The sequence below is a fragment of the Ovis aries genome, chromosome 8 (assembly GCF_016772045.2).
Source record: "Ovis aries strain OAR_USU_Benz2616 breed Rambouillet chromosome 8, ARS-UI_Ramb_v3.0, whole genome shotgun sequence".
NCBI classification, from domain to species: Eukaryota; Metazoa; Chordata; class Mammalia; order Artiodactyla; family Bovidae; genus Ovis; species Ovis aries.
The window spans coordinates 2,460,387-2,474,902 of record NC_056061.1 but is presented as its reverse complement, the minus strand read 5'-3'; the positions used below and the strand labels follow the sequence as shown (position 1 = coordinate 2,474,902).

At 37.4% G+C, this 14,516-nt stretch overlaps 1 protein-coding gene across 5 annotated transcripts in view; it reads right to left on the bottom strand.

Moving 5' to 3' along the window:
- SENP6 (SUMO specific peptidase 6) overlaps nt 1-14,516 on the bottom strand; it is a 131,536-nt gene that overhangs the window by 89,677 nt on the left and 27,343 nt on the right. For 3 of the 5 annotated variants that reach the window (XM_027972290.3, XM_042253153.2, XM_027972291.3), the window contains exons 2-3: nt 7,938-8,031; nt 5,960-6,020 (exon numbers count right to left, since the gene is read on the bottom strand). The exons of the other annotated variants lie outside the window; for them this stretch is intronic. In XM_027972290.3, coding sequence (XP_027828091.1) covers nt 5,960-6,020; nt 7,938-8,031 — 155 coding nt within the window. The remainder of the gene's footprint in view (nt 1-5,959; nt 6,021-7,937; nt 8,032-14,516) is intronic. 5 annotated transcript variants of the gene reach the window in all.

Below are 14,516 nucleotides of genomic sequence, written 5' to 3'. Positions count from 1 at the left end.
CTTTTACACAAACTTTCTAAGGGACCAACAGATATGGATCATTTTAAGAATATCAACTCCTACTGTACAACTGGGCTCATTTCACATACTAGCAAGGTAATGCTCAAATCCTTCAAGCAAGGCTTCAGCAGTACATGATCTGAGAAATTCTACAAGATGGGCTTACAACGGCAGAGAAACCAGAGATTAAACTGCCAACATCCATTGATGCACAGAGAAAGAAAAACATCTACTTCTGCTTCACTGACTACACTAAAGCCTTTGACTCTGTGGATCAAATAAACTGGAAAATTCTCAAAGAGATGGGAGTACCAGACCACCTTATCTGTGTCCTGAGAAACCTGTATGCAGATCAAGAAGCAACAGTTAGAACTGGACATGGAATAATGGACTGGTTGGTTCCAAATTTGGAAAGGAGTACGACAAGGCTGTATGTTGTCATCCTGCTTATTTAACTTATATGCAGAGCATATCATGCGAAATGCCAGACTGGATGAAGCACAACCTGGAATCAAGATTGCTGGAAGGAATATCAATAACCCTAGATATGCAGAGGACATCACCCTTATGGCAGAAAGAGAAGAAGAACTAAAGAGCTTCTTGATGAAAGTGAAGAGTGAAAAAGCTAGCTTAAAACTCAACATTCAAAAAACGAAGATCATGGCATCCAATCCCATCACTTCACGGAAAATAGAAGGAGAAAAAGTGGAAACAGTGAAAGATTTTATTTTCTTGGGCTCCAAAATAACTGCAGACGGTAACTGCAGCTATGAAATTAAAAGATGCTTGCTCCTTGGAAGGAAAGTGATGCAAACCTAGACAGCATATTAAAAAGCAGAGACATCACTTTGCCAACAAAGGTCTGTACAATCAAAGTTATGTTTTTTTCCAATAGTCATACACAGATGTGAGACTTGGACCATAAAGAAGGCTGAGTGCTAAAGAACTGCTGCTTTTTAACTGTGGTGCCACAGAAGACTCTTGAGAATCCCCTGGACAGCAAGATCAAACCAGTCCATCCTAAAGGAAATCAGTCCTGAATATTCATTGGAAGAACTGATGCTGAAGCTGACACTCCAATACTTTGGCCACCTGATGCAAAGAACTGACTCACTGGAAAAGACCCTGATGCCGGGTAAGATTGAAGGCAAAGGGGGCAACAGAGGATAAGATGGTCAGATGGCGTCACCCACTCAATGAATTTGAGCAAACTCCAGGAGATAGTGAAGGGCAGGGAAGCCTGGCATGCTGCAGTCCATAGTGGCAGAAAAGTTTGGACATGACTTAGTGACTGAACAACAACCACTTTGACACTTTCTTAAAATTGATTTAAAATGCATTTGTAGAAAAGGCATCATATAATATCTCCTTTCCCACCTTCACTTTCACAGTAAACTTCTTCCACTTTACAAAAGACATAATTCTTACTGTATTGAGTTTAAAAACCTCATGAAAAAACCATTTGTAAACACTGTTATCTGGAACCTCTTTTGGCACTATAGTAGAGTTTCCTACCTTTCCCTGTTTTATATATATTTCTGTTAAAACTGAACCTATAGTTAAAAACAGTATTCTGGACCAACTTAGGATTTTCTTAATATAACTATTTAATATAATGTAAAATGGAAAAGCAAAAGTGATAAAAATTTTCATTTAATGACTTTATATCTCTACTTTAGTTATTATCAAGAAAAGCACTGCCCCAAGGAAAAAAATCATGTGAGAATAATGAAAAGAAAGCCCTCCCCACCCCACCCAAAAAGTTGAAATTTGCACACATTTATTACAACCAGGTAAAAAATTCAGGTCAAAACCAAGACTGTATTTTTCTACTAGAATTCCATAGTAAAACGTCATCATGAGGAGGGAAATTAACATGTATATTTGAAATAAAAACAGAAAAAAAAGCTACTTATTACAGATCAATAATATATCTGATTTAACTGATGGCCTTGTCAAGTAAGTGATGTGAAAGCATTTTCCACAGATCACATGAACTAAATATGCAGTTCCAAAATTTAAGAAAATATATAAAAACAGAATATTTTACAAACCATACGGGCAAAAGCCAATTAATAACAAGCAAGATTTCAGTATTTTCAGTTATTTCTGAGATCATCTGTTAAAACAAAAGGAAGTAACAAATATAACTACTAGCTACATATTAAGTACTGATAAAGCCTTTTTAATATATTTCCCCCAAATTCAGAAAGACAACAAATCTAAAGACTGGATTACAAATTATGTTAAGCTTTCAAACTTACATTACATTGCTATATGATTTCTTTTTTTTTTTTTTTTTGGCTGTGCTGGTTCTTCACTGCAGTGCACAAGATTCCAGTAGAATCCTGGAATTGGCAGCCTCTGGGGCATTCAGGCTCAGTAGTTATGACACAAGCTCTCTGTTGCATCACGCAGGCTTAGTTAGCTGCCCCACATTATGTGGGGTCTTAGTTTTCCAACTGGGGACTGACCGGGAATCCCTGCATTGGAAGGACTGGACCACCAAGGAAGTCTCTGCTATGTGATTTCTGCCATTTAATCAAAAGGAAAGAACTGAGTGATAAACGCTATAGCAATTATCACTAGATCCATCTATTATGTGACCAAGATTTCTCAGCACTTGTATCTACAAAAAACATAAAATCACTGTTGGAAGTTACAGCACAGCAACTAATATTTATGGAAACATAAACTAAATGAATAAGGGAGAAAACAGCAACGCCATCCATTTTAGGAAATACATTTCCAATATAACTCTTGGAGGCAATGATGCTGAAGCTGAAACTCCAGTGCTTTGGCCACCTCATGCGAAGACTTGACTCATTGGAAAGACTCTGATGCTGGGAGGGATTGGGGGCAGGAGGAGAAGGGGACGACAGAGGAAGAGATGGCTGGATGGCATCATGGACTCGATGGACGTGAGTCTGAGTGAACTCAGGGAGATGGTGATGGACAGGGAGGCCTGGTGTGCTGCAATTCATGGGGTCGCAAAGAGTCGGACATGACTGAGCGAATGAACTGAACTGAATAGGTTTAACAATTATAAATTACACGTTTATTAGTAATTACAAACATAATTTAATCTAGTAAAAAAATGAGTAACAACTTTTAGCGGCAAGATCACTAAATATTAAATTTCAATAAATGTATATATCTTTTTATTCAGTACACATATACTTATAAAGTATGATAGAGTAATTAAAATATTTTAAATTGCATAAAAATATATCATATGAAGTTAAAATACATATATAGGGACTTCCCTGGTGGTCTAGTGGCTAAGCCTCCACACTCACAACTCAGGGAGCCCAGGTTTAACCCGTGGTCAGGGAGCGAGACCCCACGTGCCGCAACTAAGAGTCCACATGCCACAACTAAAGATCCGGCATGCAGCAACGAAGACCGAAGACCCTATGGGCCTCGACTGAGACTGAGGGAAAAGAGCTCAATGTGAGTTTTCCAACTGTTAAAGAGGAGGTGGCATACATACTTCTTAAGTGTTTTAAAACTGAAATATAGTTGATTTGCAATTCTGTTGTACATGTATTTTTAAAATAGATGATGATGAATATCAGATCTGAACTATCTTTAGAGATCATAGGATACACAGTGTCGTCTAAGTTTTATTTTTAAAATATCAACATGTACATCCTCAAAAATGTGTAACAAGGCAAATACTTCATTTAAAAAAGGAGGTAGGGCAGCGTATCTGCAAGAGAAAAAAAATAGTGAAACTGGCTCAGTTGCGTCTGATTCTTTGCCAGAATCCTGGAGTGGGTAGCCTTTCCCTTCTTCCCAACCCAGGGATCGAACCCAGGTCTCCCACATTGCAGGCGGATTCTTTACCAGCCAAGCCAAACCTCCCAAATCAAAAACCTAGGCTGAGAAGAACCTCTGCTTATCAACTAACATCTGTAATCTCTCTAGTACATCTATTCACTGGACTACTACATAGCAATAAGGAGCAAGAATATAGAGCCTATCCCTTCTCCAGCAGATCTTTTCAGGAAGATCTTCTCTGGGTTGGCCCAGGAATCAAACCAGGGTCTGCTGCATTGCCAACTGAGCTGTGAGTGAAGCCCCTATCTAGCAATGAAACAGATGATAAAGATATCAAAATACCTTGCTATGGAGTGATCTTACAGACCACACTACCCAGTAAAAAACCAAACAATGCTGAGAGTTTCTTCAAGAAGGGTGGCATATTCCAATGTTAAAAAACAACAACAACAACAACAGTGGAAGGCTAAGCCATATAATATTTAAAGCAGGTCACCCATGGGTAAGAAGAGAGAAGGGAAAAGAAGGAATCAGGACAAAAGTTAGACTTTTCTGAATAAAACTTCTTTGCAGATTTGACTTTGGAACCATGAAAACATCTTTTGTGTAATTATAAAATACATTAAATTCAAAACATTGTTTAAAAAGCATATCCTCAAAGTAACAAAAAAAGTTTAAATAAATAAATCAGCATAACTCTCACCCAACAATTACAAACCAAGAAAAAATAATTTCAAGTGTTTTTAAAACACAGTAATTTAAATACACATTTTTAGTACATAAACCTAGTGAGATATGCCACCAACAAGGAAATAAAAAGACTTTAAATCATTTTATTAGCAACTATATTTGTATTGATATTGTGAAACTATTTGTCTAAAAGGATAAAGCAAGTAAGTTACTAAATTAACATCATTAGGAACCAAGACACTCAACCCAAAAGCTATGAAAGAAAAATAGTGCTGTATTTGAAAATGTTAAGAAAATACCTTTTCTCCAAGGCAATAACCACCAAAAGTGAAGACAAAAAATTAGCGGAAAAAAACTAGCTTGAATTACTAATAACTATTATTAGTATCACAGCACCGGCTAGTTTCTCTAAAATACCATTATTTTGTCAAATCTAAGAAACCATTATAAGATACATTATTATTGTCTATACTAATGTACAAAACATTTTTAACTCAATAAGAGGCATCCAGTTAGATTTCAGAGATGTCAAAAATGTGGGAAAATGTGTCTGAGACTCAACATAAAAAGAATTTCTACAAATCAATAGCATTCCAAAGACCAAATGGAAAAATGGGCAAAAGATATCAAGTAACAATTATCAAAAGGGAAATAAATGGACTATACATATTATGAGTGAGGTATTCAAACCACACTCAAAAGAAATACTAAGTAAGACTACACTGGGATACTATTTTTTATTGCAAAGATCAAAAGGATGATAATATTGTTAAAGTGTGAGGAACAGGCATGCTCGGACATTGCTGGTGATAGTCTAAATCAAGTTAACAAAATTAGAACTGTACCTGTCCTGATATAGCAGCTCTACTTCCAGCAATTAATCCTGCAGATATGCTGATAAATGTGCAAAATAACCCATACAGAGGCTAGTTTATGCAACATTATTTTAAGTGGGGGAAGAAGGCTGATAGAGCCTTCCATATGTTGGTGTTGGATAACAGCAGTATATCGTACACTGGAACACTATGCACCTACTGAAAAGAACGCTGCTGCTGCTAAGTCGCTCAGTCGTGCCCGACTCTCAGCGACCCCATGGACCGCAGCCCACCAGGCTCCTCTGTCCATGGGATTTTCCAGGCAAGAGTGCTGGAGTGGGGTGCCACTGCCTTCTCAGACTGAAAGGAATGAGGGTTATTTTAATGGACTCTTATGGTTGGTCTCTTAAGATATATTAATTTTACAAAGTAAAATTACAAACAGTGTGTACAATATACTACTGGCAGAGAAAGAGTAAGAAAGTGGGATAAGAATACAGATTTTCTTTGTGATAAATAAAATATTTCTGATGAGATAAACAAGAAGCTAGGAATACCATCTGCCTCTGGGATGGGAAAGTGGGTGGCTTGGACTTGCAATCAAAAATACAAATCTTCTGATGTATTAGTTTTTAGTAATAACCTAAAAAAAATTAAAAAGTAACACTTGCCTTTTTTCCTTTTGAGGTTTCAGAATCCTCATCTTCATCTACACTGAGTAGATTTGCCTCACTACATAGAAAATAAGGGGAAAAAAATCTTAAGTGACAATTACAACTCATATATTAAATTCAGAAGTTTTATTCTCCTTGTTCACCTAATACAGAGATCAGCAAACTTTCTGTAAAGGGCCAGAGACTAAATATTTTAGAATTTTGCAAGCCATATGGCCTCTGAAGCCACCACTCATCCTTGCTTTGCAACTGAAGTATGAAAGCAGCCACGGACTAAACGTGCGGCTGTGCTCCAAGAAAACTATAGCAAAATCCAATGATGGCCCACACTGGGCCCACTGCCATTGTTTACTGACCTCTGCCATAAATGAACACATAGCTTTTGTTTTCATCTTAACTATAGATTTCATCTACTTTCACTCATTCTTCCTTTCTGTCTTGGATTTTAAATTAGGGGGAAAGGACTCAAAACGGAAGTAAAGAAACATACTATTAAGAAAACCTTAGTTGATTGAAAAAAAGTAATTTCAACGGTATTAACCCAATAAAATTGTTATACCTCTACCATTCTGAGAAATATCAAACCTTCACTGAGAATTATGGACCTCAGAGTCTAAAAAGCCAGAATGATGTATCTATTAACAGTTCATGTTAATCTGAACACAATGATAAACCAACTGTAATTTATAAATGAAGCATACAGAACAGGGAGCACCTTAAAAGACACATTTTTATACATGACAAATATTCTATCAGATAAAGTAAAAATAAATCCTTCTGAAGACAACTATGCTAAACTGTTTTTAGTTAAAATCTTAGCTATCATAATAAAGATGTAAAACGTTTCAATATTGCTTGTATACAACTTTTTTAATGCTCTCCGACAAACATTTTACAGAAATGTTTAAAAAGTGGTATATTTCTTAACATTTAAAGGTGGTCTACTCAATTTCTGATTTAATGCCAATTTGTCAAAACAACACCTAAGTAACAAACATCTATAATACAAAATAATCAGAAATACAAAGAAAGAAGACCATAAAGTGCCAATTTTGAGTGAGAAACTTACTGGTTCAAAGTTCTCCTTCAAATAAAACTTAACTTCAAATTCAACATCTCACTGGTGAAGGCACGTAAAGCGGTAATGATGAATGGAGCTGTTGCCCAGACAGAAGAAAAGAACCTACAATACTTAGCCAATATACTCTGAAAGACTTCTTGCATAAAATTTCTAAAAAATACTTGCAGTTTTGGTAGAACTTGAGTGTATATATTTTTGTGTCTCTTAATTTGCTATTTGTTCTGGCCAGCAGAAACCAGATCAATAACCGAGAAACTAATAGCAATGCTAAATTTGTAATACAAATCTCATGATATTCAAAAAGTTGTATGAAAGCCATTTAAAAATTTACAGCAGTCACTCCACGTACATTAACAGAGTATAATGAATGCTTCACTTAACTTCTGTCTGGGTCAACACCTGTGTTTAGCATTTATAGGGTTTCTACTTTCTCTGGTAGCAATCTATGATGAACGTGGTTGGGGATGGAGTGGGGGGCTGGGGGGAGTTTCAACTGCAAAGGTAGACACTAAACTTTCTTACAAACTTCAGGAATCGTAATCTGGGTTCATTCACTCCTGGTAAATGGTGGCTTTTCTTATCACTACCTGAACAGAGTGCCATATTAAAAAAAATAATAATGTCTTTAATAGGAAATCCACAATATGGTCAACTTTTAATTATAAGATTACCTTTATAATATGTACATATTTATACATTGCAAAAGATGAAGAAATATAACCACATAATTATTTACCAATAAAACAATTGCTTTTTCTTTCCTTAATGCTACTGTAAGTCAATATTTTCTAAGAATATCATACTTTTAAAACTATTTCCGTGGAATATAAATTGTTTTTCTAATGAAAAGTTTCATTCTTATAAAATATCTGAGGGGGTAAAAAAATTTCTTACTCTTTATCTGTATCTCCTTCACTTTCTTCTCCATGATCAAAGCTCCAATTATTTTTAAAACCTCCATCTCTTTTAGATTCTGATCTAGCCAAAGCTGAAATAAAAACAAACTCAGATAAGTATTCATTAATAGAGCTATTCAATATAAAATAAAATTGAGCATTTGCCAAATTCTTTTAGTCAAGATTTTCTTTTAATTTGTTTGCCTTTTGCCTACCGTCTCTAAGAGAAAAAGAACACATTAAAATCTGTTCATACACTTGACCATATGTGTAGACAAAAGCTCAAATTCAGTAAAATATAATAAAAAATGTGGACAGGAACGTATGAATATGTATGAAATACATAAAAATCAACCCTGTATCTCCATATTTGATCACTGGTTCCAGAAATTAGTAACTTAATTTGCTTGCCTTATTAATGAGAACTAAATCCAGACCACCAGCCTTTAAAAGAAACAAACCAAGGTTTTTTGGGTTAGAATCAGGGAGAGCTCAATGTTCAACAAACCTCTCCAAATAAGAACACCAAACATGCTTAACTATGAGATTAAAATCCTATAAATGCATGCCTGAAATATCCTAAAGCCATAAACAACTAGACAGTGGGAACCTGAGAAATAATTGAAGTTCTGAAGGTGGCATTTGTTTTGGAGCCACATAACAAAACCCTGAGGCCTAGAGCTTGGGAAGATCACTTCTGAGGGGCCCAGCAAGATGAAAGGTCAGCCTGAAGACCAGAAGGGCAACAATCCCACTGGCTGAACTAGTGCAGACAAGAAAGAGACTTACTCAAGAAAGGGACAGGTGGGAGGGGGGGGATAATTACAGTATCATGCTGTTGGTTCTGGGTTCCAGGATTGAACTAAAGACAAACAGGGCTTCCCTGATGGCTCAGCTGGTAAAGAATCCACCAGCAATGCAGGAGACACATGTTTGATCCCTGGGTCAGGAAGATCTCCTAGAGGAAGAAAATGGCAACCCACTCCGGTATTCTTCCCTGGGAAAGGCCATGGACAGAGAAGCCTGGTGGGCTACAGTTCAAAGGGTCATAAAGAATTGGACGCCACTGAGCGACTACGCATTCATGCAAAGACAAATAAAGAGTACCTCCACTTCATGTTTAGGGAATACCTCAACACAAGCTCATAGTTACTCAGGTTTGGGACCAGAATTTTCATAACCTACATGGCCCAGAAGAGTCCATAATTAAAATAGTCTCATAGCCTATATGGCCCAGAAAAGCCCCTAATTAAAATGGAAAAGATGCACAATATCACAAAGATGTTAGGGAAGTGCAAATCAAAAGTATAATGAGATAGTATTTCACATTCGTTAGGATGGTTATGTTTTTTTTAATAGAAAACAGTAAGTGCTGGTAAGGATGTGGAGAAACTGGAACTCTTATGCACTACCTGTGGGAATATAAAATGGTGCAGCCGTTGTGGAAAATGCTTGGCAGTTCTTCAGAAAGTTAAGCGTAGAACTGCTCTATGATCAGCAATCCTACTTCTAGAAATATACCCAGAAACAACTGAGAGCATGGACTCTGAAACTTGTACACCAAAGTTCACAGTAGCATTATTCACAAAAGTCAGAAGGTGGAAACAACCCAAATGTCCATCAGCAGATGAACGGATAAACAAAATGTGCTGTGTTCACAAACACACATACAAAGGATTATTTTTTTGCCTTATTTTTTGAATTATAAAGAAACGAACTCTGACATGCTACAACATGGATGAACCTTGAAAACCAGGAGTAAAATGCTTTACCCATTTTAACTCATAGGGCTTCCCTGGTAGCTCAACTGGTAAAGAATACGCCTGCAATGCAGGAAACCTAGGTTCGGTCCCTGGGTTGGGAAGATCCCCTGGAGAAGGGAACGGCTACCCGCTCCAGTGTTCGTGCCTGGAGAATTACATGGACAGAGGAGCCTGGCGGGCTACAGTCCATGGGGTCACAAAGAGTCAGACACAACAGCAACTTTCACTTTCATTTTACTCGTGCCAGACACCGAAGGACAAATATGGCATTATTCCATTTATATGATATATCTAAAAATAGGCAAATTCAGAGAGCAAGTAGAATAGAGGTTTCCAGGGGCTGAAGGGAGAGGACAATGTAGTTATTTTTTAATGGGTACTGAGCTTTTGTCTGGGATGATGAGAAAGTTCTAGACATGGCTAGTGGTGATAGTTGCACAACATTATGAATGTACTTAATGCCAATTTACATTTGTATATTTATAAGCAGTTAAAACAATAAATTTTATGTTGTGTATATTTTCCCACAGTAAAAAACTGTAAAGGCTAAAACATAAGTACCAAAACTTATAAATGACTAGCAGAATCAAATATAAATCTTCTCTAAAAAACTAAAACATCAATGTCTGAAAAAAATTCAAAAAAATATGAGTTTACAACCAAAAATATTATGAAGTAGGTGGAAAGAAGTCATCATGAGCAAATCTGAAACCTCTTTACATGTATAATATACATAAAGAAGTAGCAGATAACAGGAGCAAAGTTTTTCTTTCAGTAAAAGAAGTTATAAATAAGCAAGAGAGGAGAGCTGGAATGAACTGTTCATTCCAGTGGTGCTAGGTTAGAGTAAGAGGTATCAGTATGAACTCATATTTATTTGATGCCCGTACAGATGAACAGATACAGAAACAAACACAGACACCCTGTTCCATGGGCTAGAAGAGCTGAAGGTCTGTCCCCAGAGAAAGCCTACAAGTGATACCCTATAGTAGCAACAAGCATGCTTACAACCAGATTTTATTTTCTGAATACCATTCTCCAATACAAGGAGCCAGAGCTCCCAGGAGAAATGACTGATTCTAGGATGAGGCAGGAAAAATACAAGGTAAGTCTGGAGTATTCTGTAGGGCCAGAAGGCGTTTTTTTATAAAAAGGATGGTGTAAAGTAACTAGCCTCCAATTAAAATAAATAAATTAAAATTAAAATTTAAAAAAAAGGATGGGAAATTTCAAAAGGATTCGGGAGCAACCTAAAAGAACCTCCCAATCACCAAAAGTGGAACGATTTTCACAAAAATAAATGATAACAGTACTGAATTATAATCCCCCTAATAAAATATTCATTATATAAATAACTGAATAAATAAATAAATGGGGAGAAGGGACACATCTTCCTTACAGAATTCCAAATAATACATATACAAGCCCCTACCTTTAAGAGACAGAACGTGTAATTCACTTCCAGAGAGTCAACTCAGAAAAAGGTGACTAACAGTAAGAAATCTGATCATCACTACCTGTATCAAGTGAACATCAAAGTTAACATCAAAAGTGATGTTTTATTCATAGCATTCCCTTCATGGATCACAGCCTTGTCCTGGTGAAGGCGCTTGCATAACTCAATGAAGCTATGAGCCATGCTGTGCGGGGCCACCCAAGATGAACAGGTCACGATGGAGAGTTCTGAAAAAACGACTTCCACTGGAGGAGGGAATGACAAATCACTTCAATATTCTTGCCTTGAAAACCCCACAAACAGTATGAAAAGGCAAAAAAAGATACGACACCTGGAGATGAGCCCCCCAGGTCAGAAAGTGCTCAATATGCTACTGGGAAAGAGCGCAGAAATAGCTCCAGAAAGAACAAACAGGATGGGCCAAATGGAAATGACACACAGTTGTGGATATGCCTCGGGATGAAAATAAAGTCCGATAATGTAAAGAATACTGCACTCGAACCTGGAATGTTAGGACCATGAACTAAGGTAAACTGGACGTGGTCAAGCAGAGGTGGCAAGAGTGAACACCAACATTTTAGGCATCAGTGAACTAAAACGGATGGGAACAGGCATTTAATTCAGATGACCACTGTATCTGTTACTGTGCGCAAGAATGCCTTAGAAGAATTGGAATAGCCCTCTTAATCAAGAAAAGAGTCCAAAGTGAACTCCTTATTGCAAAACTTAGGCTTAAATTGAAAAAAGTAAAGAAAACCACTAGGCTTTTCAGGTATAACTTAAAACAAATCCCTTATGATTATACAGTGGAGGTGATGAATAGATTCAAGGGATTAGATCTGGTGGAAAGAATGTCTGAAGAACTATGGATGGAGGTTCGTAACACTGTATAGGAGGCAGTGACCAAAACCACCCATCCCCAAGAAAAGAAAAGCAAGAAGGCAAAGTGGTTGTCTGAGGAGACTTTACAAATAGCTGAGAAAAGAGAACAGGAAAAGGCAAGGGAGAAAGGGAAAAATATACCCAAAACACGCAGAGAGAATAGCAAGGAAAGAGAAGAAAGTCTTCTTAAGCGAACAATGTAAAGAAACAGACGAAAACAGAAAAATGGGAGACTAGAGATCTCTTCAAGAAAATTGGAGATGCCAAGGAAACACTTCACGCAAAGATGGGCTCAATAAAGGACAGAAACAGTAAGGACCCAATAGAAGGAGAAGAGCCTAGGAAGAGGTGGCAAGAATACACTGAAGAATTGTACAGAAAAGGTCTTAATGACCCAGATTGCCGTGATGGTGTGCTCACTCACCTAGAGCCAGACATCCTGGAGTGCAAAGTCAAGGGGGCCTTAGGAAGCATCACTATGAACAAAGCTAGTGCAGGTGATGGAATTCCAGTGGAGCTCTTTCGAATCCTTAAAGATGATGCTGTTAAAGTCCTGCACTCAACATGCCAGCAAATATGGAAAACTCAGCAATGTCCACAGGACTGGAAAAGGTCAGTTTTCATTCTAATCCCAAAGAAAGGCAATGCTAAAGAATGCTCAAACTACCATACAGCTGTACTCATTTCACATGCTAGCAAAGTAATGTTCACATATTCTTCAAGCTAGGCTTCAACAATACGTGAACTGAGAACTTTCAGATATACAAGCTGAGCTTACAAAAAGCAGAGCAACCAGAAATAAAACTGCCAACATTTGCTGGATTATAGAGAAAGCAAGAGAATCCCACAAAAACACCTACTTTTGTTTCATTAAATATAAAGCCTTGACTGTGTGGATCACAACAAACTGTGAAAAATTCTTAAAAGAGATGCGAGTACCAGACCACCTTACCTGCCTCCTGAGAAACTTGTATGCAGGTCAAGAAGCAAGTTAGAACCAGACATGGAACAACAGACTGGTTCAAAATTGAGAAAGGAGTATGTCAAGGCTGTATATTCTTACCCTGCCTATTTAACTTATGTACAGAATACATCGTGCAAAATGCCAGGGGGGATGAATCACAAGCTGGAATCAAGGTTGCTGAGTGAAATATCAATAACCTCAGATATGCAGATAATACCATTCTAACGGTAAAAAAACAGAGAAACTAAAGAGCCTCTTTATTAGGGTGAAAGAGAGTGAAAAAGCTGGCTTAAAACTCAACATTCAAAAAACGAACATCAGTGGCATTCAGTCCCACCACTTCATGGCAACCAGAAGGGGAAAACGTGGAAACAGTGGCAGATTTTATCATCTTGAGCTCCAAAATCACTGCAGATGGTGACTGCACCCATGAAATTAAAAGACACTTGTTCCCTGGAAGGAAACCTATGACAAACCTAGACAACAGATTAAAAAGAAGAGATATCACTTTGCCAACAAAGGTCTGTATAGTCAAAGCCATGGTTTCTCCAGTAATCATGAATGGATGTAAGAGTTGGACCATAAAGAAGGCTGAGTGCCTAAGAATTTGGGCTTCTGAATTGTGTATTGGAAGACTTTTGAGAGCCCCTTGGATTGCCAGGAGATCAAACTGATCAACCCTAAAGGACACCAACCTGAATATTCATTGGAAGGACTGATGTTGAAACTGAAGCTCCAATATTTTGGCCACCTCAGGTGAAGGCCGACTCATTGGAAAAGACCTTGATGTTAGGAAAGATTGAAGGAAAAAGGGGCAACAGAGGATGAGATGGTTGGATAGCATCACTGACTCAATGTCTGAGCAAACTTCAGGAGATGGTGAAGGATAGGGAAGCCCGGCGTGCTGCATTTCATGGGGCTGCAAAGAGTTGGACATGACTTAGGGACTGAACAACAACATTCACAGCACATTTAATATGATGTGATGAAAATGTGACTTAACCCATGTCAGTTTTGTCATGAGAACACATCAGATAAACCCAAACTGAGGAACATTTTAGAAAATCCTGACCAGGACAGTTTAAAACTGTTAAGGTTGTGGAAAAAAAAAAAAAAAAAAGATTAAAGAAACCAACATGATCAGAGGGGACAAAGATGACACGACGACCAAATGCACTGTGGCGTCCTGGACTGGATCCTACGGAAGAAAGTCAAGCCTGTAGTTTATGCCCTTGTTAATTTCCTAGTTTTTTACAAACATTTTATTAACTAAGTCGGCAACATTAGGGGAAGATGGGTAAACAGTACAAAGCAACTATAACATCTTTGAAACTTCTCTATAAATCTAAAATTATCCCTCCAAAATATTCAGAAACCAAACGTAAAATAAACCTGTAGGTTTTTTTTAAAAAAGGGGTTATGAAGAACATAATAAACTCTGGTGATTACTAGACTATAAAGACTCCCAAATGCAGCAACTAGTATCCATCACTGAAAGCCAGGCAAGTTACC